Genomic DNA, 15,045 nt, shown 5'->3' with positions numbered 1-15,045 from the left:
GGCAGTAATTGCTTAAACTGTCACATACATGCTGCTTGTGTGACAGCCATCAGAGATTTATAGCAGAACAGAGACAAAAATTATTCTTCAGAGTGATCTAAACTGACCCCCAGTAGGTGCTGAAATATCAGTCATTTGGGCTGTCAGAGTCTGTTTCATGTAAACAGGTGGAAAGGAAGTTTACCTGAGAGGTCAGATAAAGAAATGCACATTTGGTCAAATGAATCCTCTCCAAGTAAGTTGAAGGGAGGAACATTGATACTGTGATAGAGAAAATTAGATTCTTGCACTTGATTTTTTAAAAAATATTTTATTCTGAAGTTGTTGAGGTTGCTCCTAAGAAATGTGAAGCAAATACTAGTCAGACATGAGAAGGAAAATATTAACTCTGATTGCTTGAACTTTGTCCAAGTTGAAGTTCATGTTCTGTATATGGACACGTGAAATTGGAAAACAGAGAAACCAAAAATACCTAATGCTGTTTGCAAGGAATGCTGAATATGCTTTTAGTAAGACAGATGTTCTGTAAGTTTATCTAGTATTCAATGAAAATTATGAATGTCATAATATTTGCTGAAATTTCTCATGTAATTAATTTTTCTTATCTAGTGAACAGTATAGGACTGCTTTTCTCATTTACTGTTTAGCATGTTATAGAAGCTAGTATACTGTTTCCAGCAAGTGAGAGGTGATCTTAAGAGACTGAAAATGAGATGGGTTGTTTTCATTCTGCAGTGCATTGCCATCAACAAACAAAAAAATGCTCAGAAATCTTGCTAGGCATTGCTATGGCCAGCAGCTGGTCATCTGAAGTTGTCCAGCATTGTCACGGACACTTAATTGTGAGGATAGGTTTCCTTTTGACAATGAACAATATTTATTAATTTTTATTAAGGTAATGTTAATACTGTGCAAATACTAACATGTTGGTTTTGGTTTTGCCTTTTGTTGTTAGTTAATATATTGAGGTTATTTTCTCTTCTACCAGAGCCATCAAAATTGTTAAATTAAGGTATTGAGAAGGGAGTGGATTGAATCTGGTTTTCTACATTACTAAGTTATACCTGTATGTAGGAAACTTCAAACCCTTAAACACTTGAGGGTGGGTTTTGGTGGGTTGGGAAATTTTCTGGTGGTTTTGGGGGATTGGTTTTTGTTTTTGTTGTGGTTTTTCCAGTTAGAGTTACCTTGAACTGAAAAAATTTTACTTTCCCAGAAGGAAATAATGGCAGCTCTAATTACTATTTTTGTCGAGTTTTTGTTTTTGTTTGTTTTGGTAGTTGGTTGGTTTTTGTTTGGGTTTTTTGGTTGTTTTTTAATTATTATTTTTTAGATTCTTATTAGTAATAGCAGTAGTATTTTATTTCTTTTTGTGGAGGAAGTTGTTGCTTCAATGATCTAAATGTGCATACCTGAAGACTTAAATGCACAGTGTCAGTGTCAGTTAACTTTTGATGTGCCAAGTCTTTTTTGATTGAGATTGTCAGAGATAACTGCACTGTTTTTCCAAAGAGCACCAGTGGATTTATGAAAAATAGCAATTATAAAGCTCTTCTTGTGGGTTCAGATAGCACTTCTGTAACTCTGTGTGACAACTGTTACGTTGTTTGATAAAACAGAATTATTCAAATCAGTTGTTTTGGGTTTCATCCCATTGCAAAATGAAAAATGCTGCCTTTGGCAGAACTGAGCTGTATTTTATGTTACAGAAAGTTGCGTTTTCATCAAATAACATTGTTTTTTTCTGTCAGAAGTTGAAGAAAAACTGCCTAATTAATTTTTTTTGTTTATTTTATAAGCATACCTTAAATGACAGTTCAATTTAACACTCTACAAATAAATGGCCTTTTAAAGTAAAATAATTTTTTTTAATAGGATGGAAGAAAGATGGATTTTTTTTTTTTCTTAATAACAGACTACCTGGAGAGAAGAATTACGATGTAGGTTTGTCTCACCAAGAATGGCAAACCTGATATTCTCATGCTGTGCTGGGAACCTCTGATAAGGACTTGTAAAATAAGTACAGAACAAGGGGAGTTCTTGCTAATTTTGTATGATTCTTTTCTGTTAAAAATGTTTCTGGTTGTTAGAAGTTACAGCTAAAATTTGGCCTCTATTGCTGTTACCCACAATGAAAATTATCTTGTAATTAGGATCATTTAAAAATAACTTTTATGTGCCTGACCTGTTTTCAGTAACTGCTGATTAGTCTGTGGTTGAGTTCAGGGTTATGACTTGGCTATTCTGTGGTCAATGTTGATGTGGGTGGAAATTACTTAGGATTCATCTGTTCTAGGTAAATAATATTGGATTTTTGTTACTGTAAAGTCCATGTTAGGAAGAACAAGTCGATCAGTCATTTGTTCAGTGACAGAATTCTAGGAAGCAGTGGGCTTTGACCTTTTTTGTTTTTAAAGGAATAGTTAATCTTCAAGGCAAAGAGTAGGTTTTTATTTTCTAGGTAATTCTGAATAAAATAAAACAAGCATTAATTAATTTAAAAATAGCATGAGTATAGTGGTTTGAGAGGTGTGTGAAACTCCTATTATGAGCTAGTTTTGCTGGTCATGCTTTTCAAATGGACAGAGGCATATTTGGCTCCTTGATGGAGATGTTAGGCCTATGAAGATCTCTGAAGGTTCAGCATTCAAAAGAGGCTGTAAATTGCTTAAAAGGTAATCTGTAATTATAGAGTAGAAGCAGTTAGTGTCTTCAACTTTATGTTGGGGTATGGTCATGAGTATAATGGGTTTAATACACAAAATCAAATATTAACTTTAAGATGTGATCAAAGATCCAAGACACTTCTATTTGGTTAGCCTACCACAAACTGCTGTTCAATTTACAGTGTTACTAATTGGTTAATACAAGATTTTATGTATCTTATTTCTCAAGTAACTACTAGTTTTGTCATGAAATCTTCCTGCATATTTTGCTGCCTGTCTGGTTATATAAGTAAAAATGTGAAATAATACATAATGATTTGTGTCATTATGGAAGTACATCATGGGATCAATATAAACAAGAATACTGAACTTAAAGCATGGACATGAAACAAAGGAAAATACAATTATTTCATTATATTTGTTTAAATCACCTTGCTGTGAATTGCTGGCTTTTGCTGTTATGTATTTTTTCTCTTTTTTTTGCCACTATAATATGAACTGTATCCAGTTTTTATGTATAAGGAAAACACAGGCTGGTCCAAACATGAAAAGGCTTGTCCCTGCTGTTCCCTGCTTGCTAGGAGTGTAACCTGAGAACATGTTCCAGCCTTGTCCAGACCTGGTGGGGACTTGTGGCCACTGCTGCTTGAGCCCTTGCCAGCATGTTCAGGCTTGTACCCCAGCACAGGGGCATGTCACAGCCCACCAGGAACTGCCTGGAAAAGGGGCAGTGACCAGGGTTAGGGTGGAGCACAGACTCCCTGCATCCCCAGGGCTGCATGGCCTGTTCCTTATCAATGAATTAATAAATTGCCTTATTGATTGACCTACCCAATTGTGGTGAGTAATTTATAACAAAAATTTATTGATTCATAAATAAATGTTTAACTCTAGAGTATAGAGTTAATGCCATATTTGCACCTGAATTATAATGTATTGCTTATAATTGGGATTATAATATAGTGATTGAAAAAAATTAATACATAACTTTTCTGTGTTCTGGATATTGGTTTGAAATTGAATGCTGAAGACTTCTTGTAGCCACTGTCTCAATAGATAGGAAGAACTGCTTGCATTTTCTACTCAGTATTGGAGCATGATTCTGGATTTAAAGTTCCTATACCTGGTGTGCCTGTTTGTGTCTTCTCAAAGTTCACTACGTTAGAGTATGGGGGGGGAAAAAAAAACACAGCAAGACAATGCACTGCCATACTACTTGCTTAAAGGAAATTAGATGCCAGACCCTTTTGAAAAGCCATTCACAATGGTGCCAGTGCCTTAAAATGACCCATTATCTGCAGTTGTTTGGAGCTTGTAGCCATGGAAGGGCAGAGAAATGGGCATCGTATCAAAATCAGTATTGACAGTGGGTCAGCAGCAGATGCTTAGACAAGAGTAAGTGAAAAATGCTGCTGGAGTGTCACTGTGTGCTTGCATATCATTCTGTCTTCTAGTGATTTTGTGTCTAGGAGCTCATGAGTTAGAAATTTCATCTTTGAATATGGAGTTTGTAATAGTTTTTTTCTTCCTGTCGTTTTCCCAGCTGCATGAACTTCACAAGCTTCAAGCTTAGTTATACATTTTATGAGGAAATAACTGGGTTTTTTTCCTTTTAAGCAGCTCTTCTTGAGTGTCTCATATTCTTGAAACAGCCAGTTGTTCCATATTCCAGAGTATTCCACAACTCTGTCAGTTGTGATCTTGTGGAAGTTAGTCCTCTCCTTATTTCATTTGCTGCCTTCTTTCCTCTGTTTAAGTGCTTCTGATACAAAAGCAGGGTGGTATCTGTTCCATGTAGACAATTTCTGTATCTCTGTATTGATAAATAAAAATAAACCAAAAGTGCTCACAGAATTGACTTAGTATGTGTGATAGAATTACTTTGTGACTAATTTTTCACTTTTGTTCTGCATCTCTCTCCTCATGGTCTGTATAATTAAATTTTATTTTCTTGTCAGCTCAGAGCCAAGAAGCTGTTACTGTTATAGGCAGCTCTGTTGTAACTCGAAGTTCATTTCTCAGTGTGCTGGCACTCAGCTCTGGGTCTGTTGCTGTATGTCTCAGTTTGAGACCCCTTATCTTCAGATGCTCTTAACCCTTGTCTGACTTCCAGGAAGAGGTGCAAATCTGTGCCTTGTTCAGAAGGAAATCAGAGCAGCTGCTATGAGAGCAGGATTTGGTGTTAGAAGGCATCACTGCTGTTACTAAGGGTAGGCTAGTTAAGAACATCTGGTCTTTGCATATTTCTTCTTTCCCATCTGTCTTATTTCTTAAGCTTTAAGGAAAAGAGGCATTTGGAAATAGAATAATTGCTTCAGGATAGACCAGATGAAGTAGTGAAATAAAAGAACAGTCATAAACTTCAGATTTGGTATTTTTGATATTTTCCTTCAGTTAGTGTTCATTCATTTACTTTTTACCTTTCTGATTGGCCGTGTGTTCAAACAAATCTTTAGCAACTGCAAGCATTGAAGCATTTCACAGATGTCTGGTGCATGCAGTAAGATTCAGAATATAGAGCTGGAGAAACTGCAACACTTTGTCTAAGTTGCCCCAGAATTAATTTGCTATTGAGAATCACTTCAGACTTTGCTTGTGCTTCGATGGATAGGAGTTGTGTTTGTTTTGCCCCCATGTTTGTAGGCCACTGTTGATGCTGTTTTTTGCTCCCTTTTGTCAGTAGAGTATGCTCCATTGTGCATGTTTGTTTCTACAGAAGGTTCTCCTGAAAGCTCTGGAAAAGTGCCCTGCAGGTTTTAGCAGAAACCCCTGTGAGGATTTGCCTGCAACTTGGGTGTTTGCTCTGCTCTGGTCTGCTGGTGGTCTTGCTGGTACCATTTCTTATAAAGCATACTTCTGAATTCGGATCATTTGGAAAATAATGAGGGATACTGTTCAGTATTACACCTTTTTTTTTTTTTTTTTTTTTTTGTCCAACGTAATAACTTTCTATATATGCTTGTTGAACAGCAAGTAGAATACATAATTTCTTACACAGCTTCCCCATTTTGATAACATTAAATTTTGGCCACTCCCTTCCATCTCAGCTGCCATCTTAGACAAGGGGAGTATAAACACCTAATTTTAAACATGACTCACTTTGATGATTGTACAAGTGTGCTAGATGCTTATTTCTGAAAATTGCTATGACATCCCTAAACCAAACCTAAGTAGGGAATAATCTGGATGGTTGATTAAAATCTTTTAAGTATACATCCTATAGATGTCCATCAGGGCCAGTCTTTCTGTGAGTGGAAGACAAATGAGGTGAGGATTGTTGCTGCTTTGCACAGGAGGGAAAAAATAAAAAGGTTGTCACTGGAAAAGATCCTTGATTTACTGCAAAGAAATCACCATAAGTGTGTTAGAAACAGAAATCTTACTGGTGTGAGGACAAGTCACTGTAAGCTACTTTCAGGCTTTAACAGACATTAATTGCTAGCTTATGGTTGATAAACTTATAAAGTATTTCCTTCTTATATTGCTACAAGATGAAACCATATTGTGAAAGGTTGTTTGTCCAAGTTAAAGCTTAAAATATAGCTATGTTCTTGTAAAGTAATATTTAACTGTATTAGCTTGTAAGTTAAAAATCAGTACGTACTTTTTATTCTGCAGATTGTCAGATTGTCATATATGCTAGATATGTGCATACATTTGTGATTAAAAAACACAAAAGAAATTAGTGAACACCATAACAGTTAAGCATCTTTCTTTGGGCAGAAATATCCTTTGGAAGGTACACCAAGGGTTTGCATGCTGTATAGGAATTGGGGCTAGCCATGACTAGCATTTATCTTGTTTTTGTTTAGCAGTACGTTATGTAAAGCAAGCTAGGAGAAGTGGATACTTAGGAGCAAAGAAGGAAAATCATCATGTTTAATTACTTGGAAGTGCCAGAATTTAACCTGCAAAACTTCTTTTCAGCGAGGTGAGGAGCATGGAAATAAATCTGTCCCTGGAGATCAGCAGAGGAGTTTGTCTGAGATTTTCTGATCATAGTTGGTTTGATTCTTCAGTACTATCCCTAGAAGCTAATTTACTAGGCCTGGCTAGATTAGACAGCAATCAATGAGAGTTTGAATTCCTTTTTCTTTTTCAGTATACCCAAAAGAAATTTATATTGTAGGGTTAACTTTCATGGCTTTTTCACGTAATGTCATCACAGTATTTGCCATGGATGTGAATGCTAGTAGAAACCTTTAAATCTTTGATTTCTAAAATGTTTTTTCATGTTAATGCTCATGCACAGAAACCTGCAAGCAAGTTCCCAGGGACTTTAATTTCACAGAACAAATGGAACAAAATCTGTGTACTGATATTTCTAATTTCTCAAGTACCTGACAGCCCCTTCCTGTCCCAAAACTTGGAATTTTGTGTTTATGACTAGAGAAAGGTGAACTTGTTTTTGTTATGTGCACGTAATGTAATCTCTTGGTGCATTATGTAACTTTTTACTGGATGGGGATTTTGCCATGGAGATAATGAGAGACTTTGTATCTGATGTGGAATTTTTTTGTTTTGTTTTGTTTAGTGGGAGACTTCGATAAGATCTGGCGTGAGCACTGTGAGGATGAAGAAACTTTGTGTGAATATGCTGTGGCAATGAAAAACCTTGCAGATAATCACTGGGCAAAAACTTGTGAAGGTGAAGGCCGAATTGAATGGTGTTGCAGGTAAATAGTGTATTGGAAACACACAGTTGCATGCTTTTGCTTGCAATTATTTATAATATAAAGCTTAATTTTATTTTTTTTACTTTTTGCCAATATTTAATATTTGTCCTACAGCATATTAATAATTTATTGCTTTTTAAAAAAATACCTTCTTAGTGTTCCAGCTTAGTAAGGGAATAGATTATGAAGTGTTTTGTTATTAGGTGATCTTTTTTTGAAGTATTTTCAACAATTTTTTTTTTCTCAAATGCTGAAGCTGCTTGCAAATAAATGTATGAAGTAATTTTCCATGCTTTTGAACCTAAGCTGAATAAATGCAGTGAGTGTAACTCAAGTTTAATTTTCAGGGGTTTGGTTTGACTTGTACATATAATAGTGTTTGATCTTTAAATGCAGATCTCTGGTGCTTAATTTTCAATTCTTAATCTCCTGTGACAGACTTTACCCCTGTGAAACTTGTTTTAAATGTATTTAATACTCTAAAATTCTGTTACTCATGAACATTTAGTTTTTGTTGCAATATGTGAACGCACAAAAGTCGTGAAATGGGAAGCCAAACTATTTCAGTCCCTGAGGAAAATAAATAGTAAAAAGAGGAGAAATGTTGGTTATTCAGAATTCCTGCATACAGCTGGCATCCAAGACATACTATGGAATCTGTACAGCAGGATAAAACAAAATGCTGTTGAGATTTGAATGGGAAGAGGGTGTATCAATGGTCTTGCTGTTTGGAAGAGAATGACTTCAGAAAACCAAAAAGTAATCGTGTTTGCCCGTTTATAGGTCCTGCAGGTGAGTGTTGCAAAGTGCTGAGTGAAGAACAGTAGATGTGGTATTGTTAAATTTAAATTCTCTTGAGCCCATAAAACAAAAGAGAGACGAGGGAATTGACTGTGAAAGAGTTGATCTTGGTGGCAGCTTGAGCTGTTCTGTGGCTTCTGGAAATGGACCAATTAATAAAAAGCTGAGGTTTTTTTCCCAAGCATAAAGTCTTAAATATTTGGAAACCATTCCTTTATTTCCAATGTTTTGTCCTTTAGCTTAGAAAAAAGCTGCCATATTCAAGTGTTTCTTTATAGACACCTTTCTGGACATGCCTTGTGTATCTATATCCCAATTACAGGAGAGGTGTCTCAGTTAAAAAGAACTAAGCCCAAAAATGGACAGAGCATTTCAACTGCTTTTTCAGGGATAAATAAAACAGATTTTACTGAGGTTATAGTAGACTCTCATTTATGCTATTGGCCTTGTTTGGTGGTGGTTTGATATTTTGTTTGGGGTCTTATTTGGCTTTTTTTGTTGGTTTTGTTCTTTTGTTTGTGTGCTTGTTTTGCTTTTTGGTAATTGGCATGGCACTGACTTTCACTCCTTTTTGATCCCCAGCTGACTATTTCTGTGTTGCAGCCTTCCTCAGTTGCTAGTTGTTTACTTGTATTTGGGCTATTCATTACTTCTGTGGAAATGCTGATACTTACATTTCTCTTTACTACATTACACTCTCTTGAATGTTATTGAATTCTAATACTGCAATGTCTTGCAGCATTGTCCTCCCACGCTGCCCTGATTTGGTACCATTCTTAGATCAGTTATAAGGAACTGAAACTGACTGTTCCACAGTTCAGGTTATCTGTGGGAAAAAAAATAGTTGTACTGGAGCCAGGGCAGACAGATTCCATGGAACATTGCTTGATATTTTCTTACAGTTTGATTGTCAACTAATAAGTGAAACACTTTCAGTAGAACTGAGAGTGTGTTCTTTAATTTCATCTAAGCAGTAATCCCTTAGTTTGTGGCAAGTTTGTCTGTTATCCTGTAGGACAGAATAATGTTTCTTGTGCACAGTGATGACTTGTATATAGAAGGTTTTGAGCTCCCACTTAGTTTCTGTTACGTATCATTTACAAAGGAAACATTGAAGTCAATTTCCAGTTTGGGCTTTGCAGCCTAAACTCATATTAGTAAGAGAATCCACCCTCTAAGAGACACTAAAATGTGCTGTCTTGGTATAAAGCTTCAGATAAAGCACATAGCTTTTCACTTTGCAAAGTCAAAGGATCAGGAGTTTTTACATTAGTAGAGAAAGACAGGGTACTTTTCAATTCTCAGATTATACCAAGGCCTGGATTGCTAAATACCAGAATATATCAGATTGACTTCGTGTTCTGCAGTTTTTTTGTTTCTTCTCGGGGGTCAAGAGGTGTGCCTGACAGGTGGCAGGTCCCATTTGTTATTCCTCCTTGTGCCTGGGTGCAGAACTGCATGCAAGATAACTTGCATGAGACTTAAGTGAAAGCTTTTGCTCAGTGGTTATTATTACTATGTTACAGCAGGAAGGTAACTGTTTCATATTAGATGATTTTAATTTGTGAGTGGAGTGCTGCAAATAGTTTGGAACCATCAGTGTATGCCTCCTGAAGAAAGGAGAGAGTTTTGCTTTAATTTGAAGGAATACCTTTTCAGCAATCTGAAATTGAGAAGTGTTTTTTTCCATTAGTTAAAAGGAAAAAGAAAAGTACAGAAGACTTTGTGGTGTTTTTTTCTTTCCTTCATTTTCCTTGTATTCTCCTAGGATCTGATAAAATAGATAGTGTAGAATAACCACTAGAGAAGCTATGTGTACTTCTCAGGATCAAGACTAACAATTTTGTTTTTCTTTCAAAAGTTTTTCTAGCTATTTAGTTGAAGACACTGAAAAAATTCTGACAATAATTCTTAAGCCAGATGACATAAATCTTACTGTTTTACTTCTTCATTAGTGTTGATTTAAGGAACATGTATTCAAACTCTAGAAACTGTAAAAGATGGAAAGCAGTACATCATAGACTGTGCTGGTAGCTGTTTGCTGAGTTGTGTAGAGCCAATTTTGTTTATTGGTTCAGGGAAATATTGCAGAATTGTTAAATGGAGAGAGGGAAGGGGGATTAAAACTATATCTGCTTTCAGATCCAGGTTTATGATCCCCTGAGTGGTAATGTAAAAAGCTTGGACAGCACTCAACTGTTTCTTCCTTCCTTTCTCTATACATATTTAGAAAATTTAATGCAAGTAGCAAGTGGTATTTGCAAATTAGCACTTCTGTTACTCTTTCATTTCTATTACAACACAAAACTTAAACAAAACATGTTAAGATGGTGTTTACCCTGAATAATTGTTGTAACTCTTTAATTTTTGCTGGCATAGGTAGGCTGGTGAACCTTTGTATGGACAATGAATGCCAGCCTGTTCTAGTTCTAGTTAGAACAGAATAAGCCAGACCAGCAGGTTTGCTTCCTTCTGTTGCTTTTGCATCAGTGCTGAGACTTGTGTTGACTGTTTTTTTAAAGAGCAAAAAATAAAATCTGTTCTAATTATCATGGCAAAACACTATTGAGATCTAGTCTTTTGACTGTTTAATGAGCAAAGAAATACAGTTTGATTAAATTAATGGCAGGTGAGTACAGAACTGTTTGGAAACATTTGCAGCGAATAGATGTGAGAAGCTTATCTTAAAAATGAGGTTTACTGAGTAGGATTTGTCAAAGTTTGTCTCTGTATCCATAACTAATCAATACTTTTATTAGCAGCCTGCTAAAGTGTATTTATTAAATTTGGAAATGAGACCAGAGAGAGAGGAACTGTCACTCTGAGAGCAGAATTAAAATTAATACAGTGATAAAGTATACTAAATAATATCTACTATATAAAGGCCTGGGAATAATTTATTGTTTCAGTCTTTCAAAAAACTATTTGGATTCTGAAGCAGGCCATAAACTGAATATGAAGTGGTCATGGGATACTTTTGCAGTAGAGGCAAATATCATACTTGAGTGTGTTAATGAGATTGTCCACAAGATATGCAAAGTACTACTCTGACTTTGTTTAGCATTGGTCTTAGCCAAAATGTCACCTTGGCCACTGCATTTAAAAAATACCAAACTGCATCTCAACTCCAAGAAAGATAAAGAATTATCAAAAACCTTCTTATTTTTTCCACAAAAGCCTTGGTGTTCTTTTCTAGAAACTGGAGCTGTCTAGTCAAAAGAAGAGAAGGCTAAGTAATCTGTAAGAGGATCTTTGAGAATAGCAGATCTCTGATAGAACTGGAAAGCTGATCCTATTTAATTGGAAGATTGAATGAATGAGTTGTTGAAGTCCCTTCAACACCATTTTGCAGTTTTTTTTTTTAATTAATGCGATTGGTGGAGGAATTCACTGCACGGAGAATGGAATTGAGGAAAGTGGCAGAAACAGCAGGAGGGGAGCCATTTAAAATGGGAAAGGATAATGTTCACATTCATATGACAGTCTTAATTTTTTGCTGTTAAACACATTGTTTGCTGGTGATATCAAGTTGTGAGGAGCTGTTACTCCCTTGAAGGCAGACAGGCTCTCCAGAGAAACCTCAACAAGTCAGAGGGCTGGGTAATCACCAACTATATGAATTTTAACAAAAACACATGCCAAATTCTATGCTTAGGATGGGGCAACACTGGATGTATGGGTGGCCTGGGGAATGAGATACAGGAAAGCAGTGCTGAGGAAAGGGACATGGGGTCCTGGTCTGTGGCCAGTTGAATGTGAGCCAGCAGTGCCCTGGCAGCCAGGAGGGCCAGCCCTGTCCTGGGGTGCATCACAGCCAGACAAGGGAGGGGATTGTCCTCCCCTGCTCTGGGGCAGCCTCACCTCCCGTGCTGGGGACAGTTTTGGGTGTCACAATAAAAGAAAGATGCAAAGCTATGAGAGAGCATCCAAAGGAAGGCAACCAAGATGCTGAAGGGCTTTGAGGAGACTGAGGAGAGACCTCATTGCAGTTCCTTCCTTTTTAGGGGAATGGCATGAAATTGTGTCAAGGGAGGTTTAGGTTGGGTATTATGAAAAGGTTCTCCACCCAGAGTGTGTGGGGCACTAGAACGGACTCCTCAGTGAAGTGGTCACAGCACCAGCCTGACAGGGTTCAAGAAGTGTTTGAACAGTACTTTTGTGCACATGGTGTGACTCTTGGGGCTGTTTTCTGCAGGCCCAGGAGCTGAACTTCAGTGGCTCTGATGAATCCCTTCCAACTCACGATATTCTATGATTCTATGACTATTCTGATCTGACAAGAGCATCTTTTGTTTGTTGAATGCTAGGGCTAATTAAAGCAATGATCATATGATAACTGCTGACAATTTTCAACTTCTTTGAATCCTCTGGCACTAAAAAATATTGCCTCCAGAAACTGGCTTGGGGTGGCCACAGTTCAAGATAAACGTATAATTACAGATCCAGTTGCATTTCCCAAAAGGAAAATGTCTCAAACTCCTAGAACTGAGACCAAATATCAAAGTGGAAAAATGTATTATATACAAGTTTCTCAAATTGAAGTTAAAAAAATATAATTACACTGATAAAAAATTATCATACTTTACATTGAGAAACCTGGTGTTCTCACTTATGCTGAACACTCTATTTCCTTAACTTAAAGCTGGGTGCACATGACAATCATGAAATATTTTTAGTCCAGGGAAACTTGACTGCTCTTCTGAGTATTATTAATATGTGCAAGGGCAATTGAGACTTCTCCCTCCCTTCACTTTGGTGGTTGGGACATAGATGGGTTAAATCTCTAGAAGCATTTGCAATTATATTTTTTTTCAGACTAGCAGCTCTGAGAGTGAACATGTATAAACTTGTTCCTCAGTTCAGGAGGAGAGGAGATATGTTTCGGAATAGAAACCCTGATGAAAAGTCCAGACATTCCTTCAGCTCTGAAGGGAAGTTTGCTATTTATCTGTACCCTCACTGAAAGCCATCTTAGGTTTTAGTAAGTAAATACTCTAAGGAACATGAGTCAAGCTCACCTTTTCCTCATTATAAAGCAGAAGGAGGGAGTGAGTCAATAAAACTGGGTGCTTGAAATCCTCAGACATTGATTACAGAAGCAATATCAGAGACTGCTTTTTGCCATGATAAAAATCAACCACATCAGCTTTAATTTAGTTCATTATTACTTGAGCAGAAGAACTAATTAACGATTCTGTTATGGTTTTTTAATTTCATATAGTGTTTCTTGGCAATGTCCCCCTTATTTTTTTTTTTTTTTTTCATTTTATGTTCTACTAAAACTCGTGGATTTAGTCTTTTTGAAAACAAAGAGTATTAACAAAATCATATGTATTCATATTGGCTTTTTCTGAGACTTCCTTTATGTATCCTGCCCAAGTGGCAGACAGAGCAGGGGAGTCAGCTGGAGCTTTGAGATTTGAAATATGGAAAATAAGTTTCACTGGGGAAATACAAAAAATTTGGGTTTTTATATTTCTTTTTTTAAAGCAAAGACATGAACTGCATATTTCACCCAGAAACCTAACCTGTCTCATCTAGGAAACTGAAACAGTTTAGACCTGAAATATTTATTTCACAGTTTGTGTGAACTGTAGCATCAGCTCAGATAGTATTTACATTGCACAATTCTTCACAAGCAAGTATGTTAAGTGTAGAGCTAATAGTGTCATCAGAGACTGAATATTTGTCAGCTAAAAATGGAGCCATGACAGTTTTTTGAATTATAAAACAGATTCCTTAATTGTATTTTGTAGATAATTGAGGTGCTCTGTTCCTTACTTGAGACAGTTATTAAATATATAGTCTTGTACAACTACATACTCAAAACCAGAGTGATCAATGATGGCTTTTAATGTCTGTGAAGTTAAACATCTTGTATCAGCAAGTTACCATGGAGTAAATTAGAGTTTACAGAGCAATATCTCTGCTAACTACCAGTGCATTGAGTGCTCATGTACTCACTGTTAACCCACAGGAGGTGTGGGGGTCACTTCTACAGAAAGAGTAGAAAGACAAGTCCCCTGAGAGTTCAGGACCATGTAGCAATCGTGCCAGAATGACTGTGAGGTCAGAAAAGCATAAAGGGAAGATAATCCTCTGTGGCTATGAAGTACAGTGTGATCTGAGGGTTTTTTTGTTTGGAGTGGTTTTTTGGTAACCTATGGCACTGCACCAGTATGCAGAGCCTGGGATGTGGATATGAAGAATTTTATCAATTATTGGGCCTTCCTGTGGCACTGGCCAGTTGTCCTCCAGGGGAAATACAGAAGTAGGAGAATGCTTCTCTTTGTAGTTGACTTCGGTAGTGTCTTAAGTGCAAATGAGGAAGGTCTGTTATGAAGAATATAGAATTATGACAACTCAGTTGACGTGATAGTGATTGAGGGATGGAAAAAACACTTATATGCATTAGTACCAAGAATGAAGAAGAAATGGCTTTTCAGTGGCAAGAGGAATTTGCACTTTACAAGTAAGTGGTTCTTCTGTGCTCATGAAGTGTTAAGCTGTGTAGCATACTAGCTCCTAGGGAATTAAAAGGTTGATAACATGATTAGTTAAGAAAAAAAAGAACCCATTCTTCCAAGGTTGAGAATTCTCTCATGTCTTAATGTCAGTGCAGCACTACTTAAACTGCCCTTGATTCTGGGTGTTTTAAGAGATGTACATTGAAGAAAGTTCTCTAGCTTGGGAAAAAAAAACTAGCTGAGCCTGAGAAAGTTAGACTAGAAAAATCCTCAAGATTTTTCCCTGGGCCTGTAACAGCCACACCTTCTAACCTGACCCTTTCTGTGATTACACATTTCTGGCTCAAGGTGCTTCTTTCCTACCTATCTTGGCATAAATTTACTTCTATCAGTACCTGCTTGTATATGTTTCCACCTAAGAAACTCAGTGCCACT

At 36.7% G+C, this 15,045-nt stretch overlaps 1 protein-coding gene across 2 annotated transcripts in view; it reads left to right on the top strand.

Annotated features, from left to right (window-relative positions):
* SAMTOR (S-adenosylmethionine sensor upstream of mTORC1) overlaps positions 1–15,045 on the top strand; it is a 32,335-nt gene that overhangs the window by 5,173 nt on the left and 12,117 nt on the right. Inside the window, exons 1-2 of one of the 2 annotated variants that reach the window (XM_079303585.1) lie at positions 3,434–3,506; positions 7,201–7,342. In XM_079303585.1, coding sequence (XP_079159711.1) covers positions 7,272–7,342 — 71 coding nt within the window. In that variant the 5' untranslated portion in view covers positions 3,434–3,506; positions 7,201–7,271. Of the gene's footprint in view, positions 1–3,433; positions 3,507–7,200; positions 7,343–15,045 lie in introns of those variants that run through there. The other variant, XM_079303584.1, reaches the window with a different exon arrangement.

Source organism: Erithacus rubecula (assembly GCF_903797595.1).
Source record: "Erithacus rubecula genome assembly, chromosome: 4".
NCBI lineage: Eukaryota > Metazoa > Chordata > Aves > Passeriformes > Muscicapidae > Erithacus > Erithacus rubecula.
The sequence above is the reverse complement of the archived record's forward strand: the minus strand, read 5'-3'. Positions and strand labels throughout refer to the sequence as shown.